At 42.1% G+C, this 19065-nt stretch overlaps 1 protein-coding gene across 4 annotated transcripts in view; it reads left to right on the forward strand.

Annotated features, from left to right (window-relative positions):
* Nucleotides 1-19065, forward strand: part of col14a1a (collagen, type XIV, alpha 1a) — a 177307-nt gene that overhangs the window by 140915 nt on the left and 17327 nt on the right. For all 4 annotated transcript variants that reach the window (XM_080769144.1, XM_080769142.1, XM_080769143.1 and 1 more), the window contains exons 36-40: nt 465-551; nt 3005-3058; nt 9307-9402; nt 9839-9892; nt 13671-13724. In XM_080769144.1, coding sequence (XP_080625270.1) covers nt 465-551; nt 3005-3058; nt 9307-9402; nt 9839-9892; nt 13671-13724 — 345 coding nt within the window. The remainder of the gene's footprint in view (nt 1-464; nt 552-3004; nt 3059-9306; nt 9403-9838; nt 9893-13670; nt 13725-19065) is intronic.

Here is a 19065-nt window from a genome sequence, read left to right on the forward strand (position 1 = left end):
TAATATTTCTTTATAGATTTTGATTGTTATTACAAAACATACATTAACCACTTCAGAACTACTGTATATATTATAAATGGTAAATGGTGCATTTATATAGCGCCTTTATCCAAGGCGCTTTACATAGATTTTTGCATTACATTCACCCATTCACACACACACATTCATACACCGATTGCAGCGGAAGCCATGCAAGGTACCAACCAGCACATCGGGAGCAATTTGGGGTTCAGTGTCTTGCCCAAGGACACTTCAACATGTAGACAGGAGGAGCCAGGATTCGATATATACGGCACATTCTGTATAATGAGTACTTTCTACTTTGGTACTTTTACTTTTACTTGTAACAGAGTATTTCTATATATTCTGCTTTTTTTTTTTACTTAAGTAAGAAATGTGGGTATATGTTTTCCAGTGTGTTTCACGTTTTGTCACTTTGCTGTGCATGTTTCTGTCTTTTATAGCGAGTTGAAGAAGAATGCCCTCCCATGCCTCATGCCTGTACCTGTTCCCAGGACAGCAAAGGACCAGCAGGACCCTCTGGACCCCCAGTAAGAACACCATTATCCATGTCATTCATCCATTGATTCTCTCTCCTGGACCAGTAGAAACACACTTTATATATTATGTCATTCGGTGTCGACGCGACGTGTTCTGAGCTGGAAGATTGGCTATTTTCGGCAGGCAAGCATCGTATGACAAAGTATAAATCAGGCTGTATCCTTCTCCTGGAGACAGAGAGGTGCTTGCATTCTTCTGTATCCTTCTCCTGGAGACAGAGAGGTGCTTGCATTCTTCTCACGCAGGTAGAATAAAACCTGATATGGGCTTTAAAAAAAAATGAGAACAAATAAATGAGCTCATTCCTCTCGTTGTCTTCACTGCCTCTATCCAGCCTCTATCCAGCCCTGGTGTCTTTTCCTTTTTGTCCTTGATCATTTATTCCCTTCCACTCTCCTGTACTGCTTTTATGAAGTCTTTTCCCATATCCCCCCCTCTCTTCTCTCTCTTCTCTCTCACCATCTCTCTCTGCTGGGGTACTGAGGTCCAGGAGTGTGAATCAACAGTGGTGTGTTTGGAAAAAGTAATTATGTGGAGATTCCATTTATCACAGCCGATTACAATTCCCTCTTCTCTTCTCTGGCTGGCTGGCCAGATCCACTTACACATCCGTAGACCACAAGCTTTAACCTCTTTGCCCCTTTCTGATTTTTATCTGTCTCTTACTCTTAACATCTCTCGTTTCATTCTGGTACCAGAGTTCTGCAGTGCAGACAAGAGTGTTCCTCTTTCTGTGTGATTTTGTCATTGTCTTTTGTCTGTCTTCCCCTTCTCGTTTCACCATCCAGCCTGCAAGTATCAGTGTAACTGCAGTGTCACACATCCTCTTTTCTGTCATTCCCTCTTTCCTCCTCTTTTTCCTACATTTTCCAATTTCTCTCTAACTCTTGCATGCCTGAAGCTTATGGACACAGCTCTTCTCTTGTCTCTCTCCTTTTATGTCTCTTTATGCCATTGTCTGCCTCTCTGTCGCTTCCCCCCCTTCCCTTTTTATGTGTGTTTTATTTTCCTTACATCTTTCAGAAGAGTAGACATGTGGATCTTTCTGTCTGTAGATAATCTCTGTCTGCCCCCAGAAGGTCTCTGGCTCAGGCAGTAAATGGGGTTTGGATGACATTATAACTATAACAGATGGATGTTGATGAATGGTTCATGTAGATATGATAACCAACCGCTGTCAAGCTGCTACCGAGTATGTATCCATTTGTGTGTTTGTGGGAGGGTTAACGCATCCCCTTAGGGAAGCTAAGAAAAACAAAAATGATATCAACATCACTGGCCTTTGCTGAAATTTGAATGCGATTGGGAGTTGAAGGTTGGCTCGCTTAAAATGCATAACGTAACTTTTGCTCTTTGAATCACATTTCCGATTTCTCCTTTTCTTTGTGTTAATATTTCTGTCTCTGCGTGGCGCTTATCAGAAAAGGCACCTGGAGAAATGAGGAAAACTGAATTCCTCCATTGGGGTTAGTTAGATGTTATCACATCTGAATGTCCCTGCCCTATAGTTGCCTTTTTCCACTCCTTCAACATCTTCTTGATACTCTCTGTCCTAATGTTCCACTCTCCTCCTCATTCTCTTTTGCCAGATTTATACTTAGTTGCGGACCAGTGTGACATACCCAAAATAGCCGATCTACAAGCTCACAATGTATGACATTGCGACGCGTTGTTAGCTTGTAGATTGTATTTCCGATATGCGACACCACCATGCAACCAAGTATAAATCAGACTTTTCTTTGCTACATATTCGTTCTGCTCTACCTCCCCCACACCCTTCCTGCCACCATCCCTCCTATCCCCTGTGGCCATATAGGAACTACCTGGCCACCCTCTCGGTCCCTGGGGAGACCTATTAAAGCAAACACAGGAAGAGGATGTAGTATCACAGATGGTTTGATGACTAGCATATGTGTGCGGCCTGGCCTCTGAAAGCCTGGGGCTAGGAGGGTCAACTGAAGGTTTAAAACTCCCCGGGTCCTCTCTGCAACAAGTGTACTTGCAGATGCAGTCAAATTGATCGGTAAGCTGCAGAACAGATCATAAAAGGCCACCATGAATCATGCAAAAATACAGAATGAAATGCTTTGGATGTTATTAAATGTTTTAAGGGTTTACCTTTATTGAAACAGGCAGAGGTGCTGACCCCCGGGCGCCCGCTGGCCTAGCGGTCCAGGCGCATGCCACATATAGGCTCTGTCCCGTTCATGACGACCTTTGCTGCGTGTCCCACCCCATCTCTCTCCCTCTTTCCTGTCCACCTTCACTTCAACTATAGACGCAGAATAGCCAAAAAACTAAAATAGAAGTGCTGACCCAGAGACAGGGGTCGATACTAAATGCTACAATCTTTTTCATGTTCCTTAGATGCAAACTGTGCACTTTTGTGTGTTTTGTAACATCGCCTGTCTAGTTTCAGCTGTGGTTTTGAATTGTTTTCCAGGGTGGTCCCGGCATCAGGGGAGCCAGAGGAGACAGGGGAGAGTCTGGGGTGACGGTCAGTAAAATAAAGTTACTTCATATTCTGTTGTCACAATCTTATACCATCAAGTTCCGGGGAAAGGAATGCTCAGTTTCAAATACACTGAGTAGTCTAGTATCGATCCATACACATGATTTTGTTATGTTCCATTTATGGGTCCATTTGTACACTTGAAGTTCAACTATAGTATAGTATAGTATAGTATAGTATAGTATAGTATAGTATAGTATAGTATAGTATAGTATATATCCTTAGTTAAGGGCCACACGTGGTGGGTTTTATAGATCTGATATTTTCTGGTGGCTTCTGTGCCCAGTGGTCATAGGCGGGTCTTGTCTTATTGACGGGCCTATCAGATGTCTTGTCTTATTGACAGGCCTATCAGAACACTGGTACACTGGTTTTCGTCAACGAAAACTGTTCGAACATTTTAGTCTAGTTTATTTTTGTTGACAAAATATTTGTATATCATATTTAGTCATAGTTTCAGTCATCATAGCTTAGTTTTCATTTAGTTTTCGTCGGTGAAAAATGGTAGTCGACGAACATTTTTTGTCTACGAACATTTTTCGTCGACGAAAAGAACACTGGTACATGTCTTGTCTTAGTGACGGGCCTATCAGATGTCTTGTCTTATTGACAGGCCTATCAGATGTCTTGTCTTATTGACAGGCCTATCAGAACACTGGTACATGTCTTGTCTTATTACGAAAAATGTTCGTTGACGAAAATTTTTCGACGAACATTTTTCGTCACCCTGCAGACTATAGAGCTTGTAAAAAAAGGAAATTGTAGTTATACTGATAGCCTCAATGTTACTACCTTCCACAGTCCCACACCACTTAATACACATCTACACCTGCTATTGATTACACGGCTACTGCTGACATGTAGGGAGAAAGCAGTATGGGTTTGTACTTTGTGCAAATATGTTTTCGTTTTCTCTTTTAGTAAAAATCTTACAAAGGCTTTTATGTGCAGAGTAATGCTTCATGGCTCCATGAGAGCCCATTTGCCCACTGTATAATTCCAGTGAATGCATGTCAAATCAACATAGTTTTAGTTGTCTTACTTCTGTAAAGATATGAGTTTTTCATCCGCAATGCAAAGCACTGGTTCTCGAAGTGGGGTCTGTGGAACCCCGGGGGTCCCTGGGGGGTTAATATAATGTACAGTAACATCCAATTTAATTGAACCAATTTTACCCTATACACATCTACACTATATGAACATAGTATAGATCGGCTCACAATTCAGTGCGTTGGGGGCTTGTAGATCTGCTATTTAAAAAAAACTCTTGAAAGAGTTCAAGAAAGATCAACAACACAGATCTTGTATGGGGCAGTGTTGATTTAGACAGATTTTTTAATATATTTTTTTTAATCATAGTCTTTTGAATACAATTTCATTTAGATTTTGTTTTGTTTAGTTTTTTTCTGGGCTTATTTAGCTTTTATTATAAATAGGACAGTAGGCTGACAGGACACCAGTAAGACGCGCAAACGCGGGAGGGAACGCAGCTGAGACCCTGCAGATCATGTCTGTCTGTCTGTCTGTCTGTGTGTCTGTCCCGCTGTTACTGTATATGTGGACCTGGCCCCTTTTGTGCCCATATATGGAGCTGAGTGATTGCTGATGCAACACACTCCATATTTGGATAGCGGGACAGACAGACAGACAGACAGACAGACAGACAGACAGACAGACAGACAGACAGACAGACAGACAGACAGACAGACACACAGACAGACATGATCTGCTAGGTCTCATAGTAAGTGCTCACTGCATTCGCAATATGGAGATAGGGAGTGACACACAGCAAAGGCGGGATCAGAACTCAATCTGACAGGCTACATTGTAGCCTAGGTGCGCTAGCGGCCCAGGCCTTAGATTTAGTCTAGTTTTAGTCAGCTAAATATCATAAGATTTTAGTCGAAATGTGGTGTTGGCAGGCCGTTATGGTGTCGTAATGCCGGCTTTTACACTTGGTCGCATGCTGAAAATAGAAGATATACAAACTCACAACACATCGTTTTCAGAACGGAGCGCAACACCCGAGCGTCTTTTAGTTCTACTGGATCTCTTCTCCAATCTGCACTAGTCCCTCCCTAACATTAATTTGTAGTCTAGTTTCTATTTGTTGGCCCTTGGGGCCTCTACAGCGATACCCGTTGGGCGCTGGCCTACTTGGAACGATGCAAGTTGGAATTGCATGGCCCACCCAGATATTATGTCTGTGTCCCTTTTATGCCTATATATGGAGTTCTTTGTCAGGCATGCCCAAATTGGAGTCTATGCAGACGTCAGAATGATGTCAGAACAGGCCATCTCCATATATGGACCCTTGGACCTTTTTGGGGCAGTTCTGGACAGCTGTGGGTCCGACCGACTCGACACCAGGCACTGCACCCCCTGTGGTGGAGTGGAACGCGTGTGTCGAATTTGAAGTCGTTGGGGCGAATGGTTCTCGAGTTACGTGGATTACCCACAGACAGACAGACAGACAGACGGACGGACGGACGGACGGACGGACGGACGGACGTAAAGTACAGGACATGGACGGGCCCACCCAGAACCAGTGTAATCCCTCCTCCCCGCCCCCCACACCTCCATTGAAACAATGAGAGTGTGTAAATATACACCATGTGTGTGAAGGATATAGTTCTGTTGCTTTTGGAGTGTGGCACAGTTCTCTCTCTTACAGGGTGAAGCATGGCACACCGAGGCAAAGCCCAGGTGGTTAAACTCCCTGAAGGTGAATTATGTCCCGACAATGACCACCTAGCCAGATATTATTCCGCTTATTACATGGCTACCTAACATAAATGAATACATTGACCCAAAACACAACAAAAAAAGGATTCCATAAGTTCGCGCTGGCTGCCTCTGCCCAGCTGCAGGGCTGGAGCACTGTCGGAAAACAAGGAAGTGAGTTGATCAAATATACCGATAATCCATTTTCGGGTACTGCTTCGTCTATTTCTCGCTCAAATGTTTTCAAAAACATTTTTGAGAGCAATGTTTAGCTGTAAATGACATTGTGTGTGTGTTTACATGGCTGTCATGTTGGAAACAGCAGTACATCAAGCAGCGCACAGCCGCACAGCTGGTGCTCAGAGGGTTTGATTAGGCAGCGGTCTGTTATACAGCGGAGCGGTCATTATGAGGAGATAACTCACAGCTGAATTAAGCGATTGACCAATCAGAATCAAGCATTCAACCAAGCCATGTAATAAACAGTGTTAATTTAACTCTGACAATAATAATGTACCCTTATATCGTTGCCGTCAGGTGTAAACCTCTGAACCTATGTCCATTTTTCTACAATTTTCACTACGTTTGTGCGACACTCTTGTATGAGTGTATATAAGGGCATAAATCAACAGCAAAACATAGAAAGTTCATATATGGAGATTTCTGCCCGACTACAACAATATTAACACTCTGTAGCTTCTGTAGTTAGGGCGGTTGTACTTCCTTTGGACAGTTGGTGCTGAAGTTGTATCAATGTCAGAACTACTACAGGCTTTCATCTCATGTGTTTCTATTACGATTAAACCTTTGAATACTGTACTTTCTGTCAACTGGGCATCAGATTTCAATTCTTCCATTACCCAGAGCGACTTATAATAAGCAAGGCAAACACATACATCAGATACATAGACACTGGCTACGTTTACATGAGCAGTTAAATCCCCTTTTCATTCCGAATAGAAGTTCAATCCTATTAAACGTTGTTATGTAAACACCTACAAAAACTTACATCCGAATGAAAACGATCGATGCGATCTAAAAACCATTCCGATGTCACTGGCCGGATTACTCCGATGTTCAATGCGATTGAAAGAAAATTTGACTCATGTATACACTGCTTCGGATGTAAGTTCATTCTGGTCTTTCTGAGCATGCTCCAAGGCGCTCATATCCAAGGCGCGCCGAGGAGTTTGCACATAGAGCGCGTTATTTCGTTCCTTTTTTCAGATCCGAAATCCACAAAAAAACGTGGAGCAGCAGCAGATGACGATACCCCTGATCTGTGTGTGTGTGTGTGTGTGTGTGTGTGTGTGTTCAACGTTGTCTCTCTCTCTCTCAAAAATAACGAGCGACCCGATACAATAATAATCATCAGTGTTGCGTGCCCTGGCCGTGCTGTAGAGATAATAAAGTACAAATAAAAACGAGATGATCACCTTCCCAACGGAGAAGCGGAGCCGCAGCGGCCAGCGGGTGGGGGAAAAAAAGACGGTAAACATATATGCCCGCCCCTATCCAACCAGCAGCCTCAAAGCTACTGCGGAATGAAATGATGGGATTTCAAAGTATCGTCTTTCGTCTGTAATATGTTTGTATTGTTGAGACAGTCACAATGAATGAACTGCCTATATTTTATGTGTCCAACAGATGGCGTAGTTTCACGTGAATTGTATCATGTCTTCTATCACTTCTCCATATAAACACTCATTCGGAATGACCATTTCCCATGTAAACTCGCGGCAAAAAACATTACATCGGATGTATTTTATTCGGAAGTATTTATTCGGAATGATCACCCTTCATGTAAACGTAGCCAGTGTATATGCCTCAGAACACATACAGTACATCAGATACAGAGACAGTGTGTATGCCTCAGTAAACTAGGATTACAGGTACACCAAGAACCTATCTATCAGTCTAAAGTCTAAACAATATAAATTTGTAATAAAAATTACAATCTGTACATTGAAACTATAGGATACCAGGTACATAATGAAACTAGCGTCCATCTAAATATCATGTTATCTAAACTACATTTCTAACCTTTGCATTCGTCAAGACTACATGTAGGTCAAGTGTTTTACGGGCTAATATATGTACATTTCACTACCATTGGATCCATGTTTTCAATTTGGTATGCCTCGCTATGCTTTCTTTTTATTTGGGAAAGACATCAAGCAGTAAATCAATACAGCAGAGCAGAGATGAAGGTTACCGTGGCTATATTACCGCTGGTGAAACAATAAAACGTGCAGTGTACATGATTGGAAGCACTCACTTCTGCCTCTTGCTGCTTTGCATCTTCAATACATACACATTGATCCAATGAACCATGAAGTCACTGGCATAACCTGATTATAGATTAATTGACACATGCCTAACTCCATTTTCTGGAGTGTGGAAACGGTCAATACAAATGACTAAACCGCAAGCATGTTGTAATAAGGTTCACCTGTGTTTAACTTCCTGCGAATTGCTTGTGATGATAAAGTGGGCTGCCAAAGGCAAAGGTGCTGTTTCGATAGTTGGCTGTGGCTCTAAAACAAAACTATAAGATAAGATTTAACAAGACAGCTAGGGGAGGGTAACATCTTGCATGTCTATGTTTTGTTATTGTGCTTGACATTGCTTGCAGTTTGAATTAGATATCTAATGATAAAGAAAACATCTTCACTGACATTTATACATCTCATTATAATACCTTTAGATGCAACTTGTCCCTCCCAGTGCCCTGCAGCTCAGCATCAGCAGTGGTGGCTGGTCTGAAACATGAACATGAAACCTGTAAATTTCTTTTACCTAATTCGACTCAGATGTGGTTTACTTTTCTTCTGTAAACCAGGAAAGAAAAGGGTAGCTGCTGAGTCAAACAGAGTTAAGCATCAGAGTCGTTCTGTATGATGGCTCTGTTGGACTTAGACTCATCACTACTGCAATGAGCATCACCACAGATTGCAGAACAGTACATATGCACACATGGTTGCATGCAGCATTATGCTGCAGGCAATGTGTCCCTCTTCACATAGTCTTTGGAAACACCACAATTTTAACCACAATTTGATCCTGTCATGAGCGAGATCCCCACAAGATAATTTATCAGGTTCAACTTTATAATGTTCCAGTTGTGTCTGCTACTCTGCTCATCTTTATTTTTGTTTCATTACTTCAAAGTCAAAGTCAAAGTCATACGATTTGTCACACACGTCACCGCAGTGAAAATGTTCTCCGCCTTTGACCCATCTCTTGGAGCAGTGAGCTGCAGACGTGCCGTGCTCGGGAATAATTTGATTAGTAGATTTGACAAACACTAAAGAGCTGGAGAGATGGGGAGACCCCTGTTACTGAACAAACAATCTATCGCAATGTAACACTTATTATTTTAACTAAAGGAATATCTCTTAGACCCCTTTTAAGCCTGATGGCTTGTCAGGAATTTGTGTAATATCTATGAACTGATGGGCAATTTGGGCATCATTTATTAACCATCTCATCTGTTGTTGTCCTTGCAGGGACCACAAGGCCCAGTAGGAGGGAGTGGCCCCCCTGGACCCCAAGGCCCCCCTGGACCACAGGGACCCAGTGGGCTGACTATTCAAGGAACCCCGGTAGGAGATTGCATGCATGTGTGCGTGCTCGCTTGAATGCGTTCGTGCTCGCAAGAGGGTATACAAAGCAGTAGTTATTAGCAGTTAGATATACCTCAGTAGTCAGTACAGTACCATTAGTTTCCCTCGTGTTTTTATTTTGTGAGATAACAAAGGGCATTTGGGTTAGGAGTGTAGCTGGAGACTGAGTTTTCGGGTCTTTGCCAAAATAAACCGACAATTAATGATGAATCCGTTCAATCCAGTTCCAGACACATGTAGGACTTTTGCCAAGCCACAGTAAAGTTGTTCTAGGGGCCTGTAATGGCCTAACATTCCCATGAATACATACCATTTCTCGTGCCTTGTTTTCCCTGTTCATTGATACTCATCTTTATAGTCAAAGCTCCATTTGAATTATAATGTCATTGTTCATATTGTTTTTTTTCTTCCTCAGGGTGTTCCTGGAGAGAAAGGGGAGATTGGAGAGGCTGGTATACCAGGGCCTATGGTGAGATAGTGTAGTGTATGCCCTCTTAAATATGAAAAAAGGACAAAGGAGAATTCTGTGTATAAACGCACGCACGCACGCACGCACGCACGCACGCACGCACGCACGCACGCACGCACGCACGCACGCACGCACGCACGCACGCACGCACGCACGCACGCAAGATGCATGGCGTGCGTGCGTGTGCACGCTTAAGTGTGTGTTTTTGGCTACAATACACTGCAATTAAAACTTAAACATGTTACAACAACAGTACGAATCACGAGAAGAGCAGAGTTGAACCAGTTTAATTGAAAACATAATTTATTTACTTGTTCTAATGATCGGCAAAACATCAATAAATAAAACTCCACCTTTCCTGGTTTGGCCTGTTCAGACTTCACCTCTGAACTACTAGCATAGCCAGAAGTATAGGGGCAAGAGGGGCCTTGTATCCTTGTTGTCTATCCACTGTAGAACTTCTAACCACTCCATTCTGTCCTACAATTGTGAACTGGGTTTCAGATACATCATTGACGCACGCATGCACGCACGCACACACACATACACACACTATGTAGTGACGTTGCTCTCCATTGGCCAGGCCATTGGCGCAGGCTTTTAAATATGTCTATATGCGCACACGCACACACACACACACACACACACACACACACACACACACACACACACACACACACACACACACACACATACACTCACGCACGCACAAACACACAGTAGCCTAATGGAATCATTGAGATGTGAATACTCATTACCCATCTTTTCATTATTGAGCAGTGAACCAATGAGAAAGGTAATGCTGAGTTAATTGAATGGAGTTTTATTGCGATCGTTGGACAACAGAGAGAGACAGGGAGGAAATGTGATAATTATTCTACCTGTGGTTTTTGTGCTCCATTTCCGTAATATAACTTTTGAAATCATATCTTATATGTTATTTTTTAAAGATGCTACTCCAACTCCATGCAGTAGTATTCTCTCAACATGAATTCTGTAACGTCATCATGTTAACATAATGCTTAAAGGATATTTCACTTTCAAACATGTCTGGGATCATCTTAACGTCTACTTTTGAGAGCACCCCAGACAGATACAGTATTTAGATAAGACACGCCCCCTTCCTATAAGTTAATTGACATCACCTTCTTCACCCAATCGCTCTCCTCCTGTCTCACTATGTGTCCGTACCATCGCAGTCTGCCTCTCCTCACCACATCCACTATGGCCTCCACTCCCATTCTCTGTCTCAGCTCTAGTCTGCAGTTCTGCACTGGTCTTTCTCTCCCTCCGTGACACACTGCACATCCATCTGATCATCCGCATCTCTGCTCTGTTCAGCTTCTCTTCATACTCCACCCTCAGGGCCCATATGTCTCACTTCCATACGTCATGCATTTCACCTGCTGACGCATGGCAGAGTACACTTGCCCTTTCATCTTCAGGGATGGGGCCTTGGATGTTAGAAATGGCATGTGTTCCCTGAACTTATTCCATCCACTTCTCACCCTTGTGGCGAATACGACACCAGGCATATTCTGGAATGTGTCTGAAATGGCAAATGATGTTTTGCTGATTAACAAAATACATACAAATAATAATCGGAATTGTTTGATCTTGAGGGGGGAAATTGGGGATCGTAATTGGGAACAGGAACAGTGGCAACGCAAAAACATGTATTGGATGACTTAATTGCCACAATGACTAAATTGAACACATTGGCTACTCAAAAAAGAGACCATGCTAATATTGTCAGTAGCAACAAGCTTGTTTTATTTTGAACACATCTTCTATACAGTATATAAGAGTGAGGAAATTGAAACCTTGTGTCTCATGAGAAGAGAGAAACCAATCCCAGACCAGCTCACAATCACATTCAGTGAGTCCCTGTTGCACCACTATCATGCTGCATAGCATTGTCCTATTAATAAAAGCTGCAGCCTTGTGCTGCGCTGTTAACAAGTAATAATGTGTTTTGTCAGTAGGGGAATGTGTTCCGTGCGTGTGTGCACATGCGCAACTGTACATGCACGTTTTTGCGTGCATGCCAACAGGTGTGTGCGTGTGTGCGTGCGTGCATACTGGCTCGGTAGGAAATATTGCAGCTTCCAGGGCCCTGCTGTAATATACAGCACACCACAGACAATATCTCAAACCTAAAACATCCATTACCATCTCTCTCTCTCCTCCTCTGCCCGACTTTAAATCATTCCTCCCCCTTACCTCCCTCCCTTTCTCTTTCTTTCCCTCCCTCTCTCTTTCTCTCCCTCCCTCTCTCTTTCTCTCCGTTCCTCTCTCTTTCTCTCTTCCCCTTCCTCTTGTTTTCTCTCTGTCTCTGTAGTAAATACAATGTAACCTTGTCATCAGCAGTCCCCTCTCTATGTTTTAGTCTGACAGTGAATAATGCATCAACAGCAGCTGCAATGTATAGCAAAATATGCGTGCGTGTATATGTGCGTACTGTATGTCCGTTACTGTACAAAGTTTCTGTCCTTACAGTAGTGTGTGTGCGTGCGTGCGTTAAGTGGCTAAGTAAGGAATGATTTAAACTTTGTCTCTTCCCAGATTTCACACAGATGTATGAAGTAGTCCCTACAGCTACAGCTGTGTGTGTGTGTCTGTGTGTGTGTGTGTGTGTGTGTGTGTGTGTGTGTGTGTGTGTGTGTGTGTGTGTGTGTGTGTGTGTGTGCATGCGTGCGTGCGTGCGGACGGAATGTAAATTATATTAATGTGTTCACTGCCTCTCGCAATTGACTTACAAAGTGAAAATGGGGCAGCAGAAACTCAACATTTACATTTATTTAAGTTATTGAAGATTACACAGAACATTGAATGACAGCAATCAGAATTACGTGTTACTAACATTGGAGCTAAGCTGGGAGGGTCACGCACATATTGAAATGCTATAACATTGTAACTTGACGTTTGTTCTACAGTGGTGATAGCAGCATTAGTTTTCAATGTCTTCATATAGCCAGTCTACTCTGGTTGCACTGAAATGATGTCCTTTATTATATCCCTTCCCCCATTGTCCAGACAGAGAGAAGGATGAAGAGAGGTAGGGCAATAAGCCTCCTGGCAGAGATTTGCATTATACTACTGACTGAGTGCTGCTTGCTAGTTGTTGGCTCCTCTGGTTAGAGACCCCTACAGACCTTAACTGCCCTACTTTATGGGTCCTCCACTCATATTGAAGTAGATATAAATCACATTAACACATTCACTATCATTATACTTTGGATAGACAGCCCACTGCAGATGAGTGGATGGGAATGCAATAACGGGGTGACCTGTGGGAAAGAGGTTATATAAGCCTTCATATTGCTTTATATGATGCCTCATGTCAACAATTATAAGGCATTAGAAGTGATTTATTATAATACTTAATAACGTCAGGTCTCACAGTTTCTCATAATTGCTTTACACAGGTTAAAGTCTCATGAACATCATGGTGCTTTTAGTGAATGAATGGAGAGTGTGGTTATGGTACAGTATGTCATAAAATTTGACTGGCAGCATGCACAAAAGGTTTAGCACTGAGTGTCCAGACAGACGAAAACACAACCTCTCGCCCTTCCTTAGGCTGGCAGTGGTTTGGTGTAGAGGGAAAAAGAGCAGACCAAGTACAGAGCCTAAGTTTACTAAGTATTGAGAGTTTAAAATCTCTCTCTCAGCTAAGGGGGTCCTTGTTGTGAAAATATATACTATATTCAGCTGATACTTGCTTAAATGATCTCTCTGCTTTAATAAGACATCCACCTTGTCTGTCATTTCTCAGGGTGTTCCTGGGGGTTCAGGCACGGCGGGGAGAGACGGGCCACCGGGAGCAAGGGTAAGATTCATCACACAGAAAGAGAAATATACTAAGTATATTAAGTATTATTATTACTTTAAGTAATTATTCATTATTAGATAGTATAATCAGAGTTGAAGTGTTGTGACATGGATCTAATATAGGGTTATTTATGTATACCTGCTGCAAACTCTTACACACATGGTGAAAAACAAAAAAGACATAATTATGTTCCTGTTTTGTTGTTGGGTTTGGTATGGTTAAAGTTAGGGTAAGGAATTGGGAAGGGCGTTCACCTTTACCAATGCCATCTGACTCCTGAATATCCACTGTTCTATATGGTGAGACAAAGGGTTTATGTATATAAAATGTACATCAGTCTGTGTATCAGTTTAATTTTCTGTCAGCAGTGCCAGCTTGTCTGTGATTTAAGGTGTATACTCATACTCACTATGTGCAGTGAAATGTTGGTTTGCTAATAGATTTATGATCAGGTCCAAGTAATAACTTTGAGTAAATTGCTAAAGTGGTTGCCGATTGCCATCTGTCTATCTGTCCTCACGGCATGATTGAGTGCCAGAAAGCTCATCTGCTACATTTTATGTCCACTCGTAAAATAAAATTTACACATTTTCAATGTTTGTCATAGCCTTTCAGCAGCAGAGCGCACTACTGTTCTCACAATAAACAAGATTCCATTCGCAAACTGATGTCAGTCAGTCCGTCACTATCACGCCCTAACTAGGCCCTAACTGGGCTGGCCCGAGGCCCCGTCTGGCCTTACTAATTAGCACACATTTTGTGCGCTACCTGGCCCGAAAACGCCCCAAAAGAAATCCATATATGGGCATTCCCAGACCTGTTTTTTCAGCCCTCAGGGCGTCTTACTTAGATGTATCTCACTGGTACACAGTGATACAGTATAGATACTCAATCATATTTAGCTGTGATCTTGATTGTGACAGGACGCCGAAAGGGCTGAAGTCTTTTTTTTAACCATACAAGTCCTAATAATTGGGCTCAGAACTAGATGTGACTTTACACCTGTTCTAAATCAGCCACCCCACATGCCTTTGTCATTACAGCTCTGGTATATATGGGTGTTTACCTTCTTATATCCTTGTGGCCAACGGATGCAACAAAGGCATGCCAAGTAGTATGCTACTCAGAAATATATAATACCTTGTCCTAAAATCCATGGCTGTCATCTGTTCTTTTGAGCCTGTCACACAGGCCATTAGACAGCACAAAGTAGTATGTGTACAATCACAACTGTGATTGAAGCAGATAGTCATTTTTACAGCACTCATCTGAATTGTAAAATCAGACGTGCGTTTGTCTGGCTGATAGTGGAAAAAAAAATGCTTGGCCAATTTAGCACTTAGCTGGCCAGTTAAATCTGTCATGGGGAACAATTACTTTCTCCTGGGTGTTTTATCAATACTTTTCAAAGTCACATTGTTGTGTGATAAATAATAGATAATATTTGTAATTGGGAGTTTATGATTTCCATTGATTTTGCTATTTTGTTTTTACTTTGCCTCTAGCCTCGGTACCCAGGCTTTTATTTTCGTTCGCATTCGGCTCAAAAATGAAAGCCTGGGAGAACAAGACACATTTCCTGGTCTAGGAGTGGGAGGGAACTACAGTGCAGACTGCAGAGGGGCGTCACTCCAAATATGGTGACGTCAGTTTTCTCTGCTGTTTTCTACCAGGGAGGGGAGGGGCGGAGGGAGGCAGGGGTGGGTGCTCAGATCAGTGAACCAATATTATACAGTGCTTCCTCTATGCGCTACCCGCCCCTCTAGACCAGAAAGCACGCTGGCTGGGCCAGCCTACTTTGCCTCTAAACTCACCTCAACATAGCACCATGAAAAATGAATAGACCTATTGTAAGTCAAATTAGTATAACTGTAGCTAAACAGAAACTATGAACTTAAAGCCTAATTCATTTATACTTGTTGTTCTTTCAAGCTAACAATTTTATCTACAAAACCTATTATTTTTGATGAGTGAACACAGTTGTGTGTTGCTGGTGTTCCTTTCACCTTGTGATGTTTTTGTCTGTGGACATATTTTTTTCAGTGTGATATAGCGTTACAACAACCATGCAAGATGTAGTCATGAAACGTTAAAGGGGTGTTAGTTGAGATAACAATTAAGGCCAATTCAAAGTGGTCTGACCGCCCAAGCAAGGGTGCTGGAAGTAGTGGGTAAAATTATATTGAATAGCTGTTACCATTAGCATTTCTCCAATATGCTAACAAAAACACTGGCATCCCCCTCCCAGAAATTGGTACTGTCAGATGTTGGTTTTCTTCGGTCTTCATTCAAAGTATGAATGAAAGAAGATGAAAGAAGGAACCTGAGGTATCACCCTCTCATGATGTGCATGCACCACACATGTTTTAGAACCATGGGTATGATGTACAGTACTTCAACTCTGTTGAGTGATTGATCATACCCTATCTTCTCGCCAATGCACAGTCCCACCACAGCCCCAGCTGCAGAGCCTAATAGTGGGTGTAACTGGGTAGCGTTTATTGTGTGACCCCAGATTGTCGTTCATAACATTAGGCTTATACAGTGTATTCTTGTGATATCATTTATTTACATCACTGGCCTTTTTTTTATATATATATTCTTTATCCCACGATTTTGTAACCCATTTTTCACCCCTGTGTCAATCGTCTAATGTGATCCTGGGCTCTACACACCCTCCACCAACCTAGTCCCCTGGGGGACAAGGGGAGAGCAACGGACTTGAACTCATGCTTCCTTCATGCCTGAGTGTCCAAGTTGCTCCTTTCCACCTGACAGGCGGGAGTTTCCCTGGTTGGACGTAGCACGTGGAAGGAACACGTTATTCCAACCAGTTCCTTTCCCCTCCATCAGGCGCCCTGGCTGGCCAGGGGGAGGCAGTTTAGTGACCAGGATTACTGCATGTTTTTTGTGAGGGTACCTACCCTAGGGGACACGGGGAGAACATGCAAACTCCACACAGAAAGGCCCTTTCGCCAACCCCGCCTTCGGGTATGGGCATCACTGGCCTTTTTATGCCTCAATTTCCCCCAAATACATTTATGTAACATCTAATACCATTTCAAAGCAAAACGTATGACCTTCAGATTCTAAAGTAGGAGATGCCAAACCTCTGCTCCAGACCTCATTCAGGGTTAGTTTATATAGTGTTTCATGCCATGACTGCAGCAGACGATATTATGGCTGAGCTTGTATACTGTACTGTACATGATGCATAGGCCTATGTGTTAGGAATATACAGTATTCATTTGAAAACTGAAGTTTACCATATGATTTTGGTAGAGCTCAAGGCTGTAGCTAGTATGGGGAGTGTTTTTAAATGTCGCTCCACAGGGAAATTCCCTACTAAGCACTGTGGTGCTCTTCTTTGGCTTACAGAGAAGGCTTTGAAGCTTTGCTATTAAACCCAACATTATAGCCCAACTGTACACGCTAAACCACCACACAGCTATCTGAGGATTAGAGTTGGTTACATGGCCTTGCCATGCCTTTAACCTAATTTACTTGCACTTCAAGGATATTAAGAGTACTGCTTTATCTGCAGCTATACCAATATCAGTTCAAATTCATATGATTTTCTTTTTCAACCAATGGCACAGTCTAAAATGACAGCCGGATAGACAGTGCGTCTCAAAAATGGATTATCTGAGATTATACTTTTTTCTTCATGGCTTGCCCAATCCAACTGCTTTTAAATTATGCTTCAGTATAGGTTTGATTGCCTTTAATACTAGGGTGATGGAGCGGTCAAAATGATCAGCTTTGAAATGTGGAACTCGATTAGCTATGAGCAGGAAACTCTAGAGGGCTCTCGTTTCATTTATTTTCTTTCTTTTTAATTTTTATTTTTTTTCTCTCATTTCGTTTCTTGACTTGTCCTACATATTTCATGTTGTACAAGTGTGTCTCTTTACAATTCTAAAATGTTTTTTCTGGAAATTAAATATAGCCATGTCTGGGGAGTTTGAGTGACACCCAATGAGTGTGAGATGCTTTGAAATTATTGTCAGGTGTATTATAACATGAAAAACCCAGAGAGAGATACCAATACATGCTTTTTGTGTATGGTTATAGTGATATTGTATGCTATTGTACCAAACACCAAAGTATCTGGTTTTCCATTCATTTAACTGACAAAAGCAAACCGAAAGCTATGATGTCCTACTGATTTCAACCTCTACCAATACTACCATTAGCTATCGTTCCCTCAAATAAATTCAGATGCAGGTGGGGAGTCGGATGAAAATTCTTAACCCTTCAAACAGTCATCGATTGTATGTATACGCATTTACCGTAGTAGTACATAGAACAACTGAAAATGGCTCCAAATGTAATGTGTACAGGGACAATGGTCACCCAATAATAGGCTGTGTCTGTGTGCAGAAATCACACAACAACGTAATTCATTCAAAGGTCAGTCTGTGGCTGTTACAACAAACACAAACTAATTTATTCCAAAATTTTGAATGAAATATGAGGTGCACACTGTGCCTGTCCTTTTGTTTTGCCAATTCCTCAACAAAGTGCATCTGCAGCCTGTCACTTGTATTCTTATTACAGTATGAGGTATTAGCTGGCACCTTGCTGAGTGTGCGCTCTTTCCCCCTCTCCAACTTTATATTAAAATGACTCATCTCAGTCACAATGAGCTATTGAATACAGCCTGTGTAAGATCAGAGCCGTACACAATAAAATTAGTAAAATTAGTGTTCATTTAACCACATTAATCCTATAGCTTACCTATATTCTATTTACCCCAAAAAAATAGTAAATCACGTTGTGAGTTGGTAGATTTGGTGTAGCTTTAAAAAAGGAGCGGACCTAATAAAGCTCTATATTATAGGTTTTAAGTAGTTAACTCAGAGAGAGTGTACAAATGTAACCAAATGGATGAGTCCACTCAGAGTAAATCATTTATACAGTAAGTTAACGCTGAGTATTTTACTTTGTAAAAGCCATCCAGGCATGCACACTTACAGTACACCTTAACGTTTCCATAGATAAAAGTACTGTATAATGTCTTCTAATAACTTCATGTATTGTACACTACACATGCTGTACACAATTTCTGCTTATTCTTTGTCACACAGAAATACATGAACAATTCAGCTAAACATAGACATGAATAGCCTTTTCCCCTTAAACAGTTTTACGGGCATTGCTGTTTTTTTCTTTGGACGCCTGCCCTGCAAAATGTCAGGCACAGCCTTGTCACCAACTGTGCCAAGGCCAGTTCCAGAGGCCCATTAGGTGGGTTTAATTGGGGCAGTATTACAGTGTGACACCACCACGACCCCAGCAGAAGGGACTCTGATGTCACTTTCTGGCTGAGCAGGTT

Source organism: Protomyctophum bolini (genome assembly GCF_963924005.1).
Source record: "Protomyctophum bolini genome assembly, chromosome: 7".
Taxonomy (NCBI): domain Eukaryota; kingdom Metazoa; phylum Chordata; class Actinopteri; order Myctophiformes; family Myctophidae; genus Protomyctophum; species Protomyctophum bolini.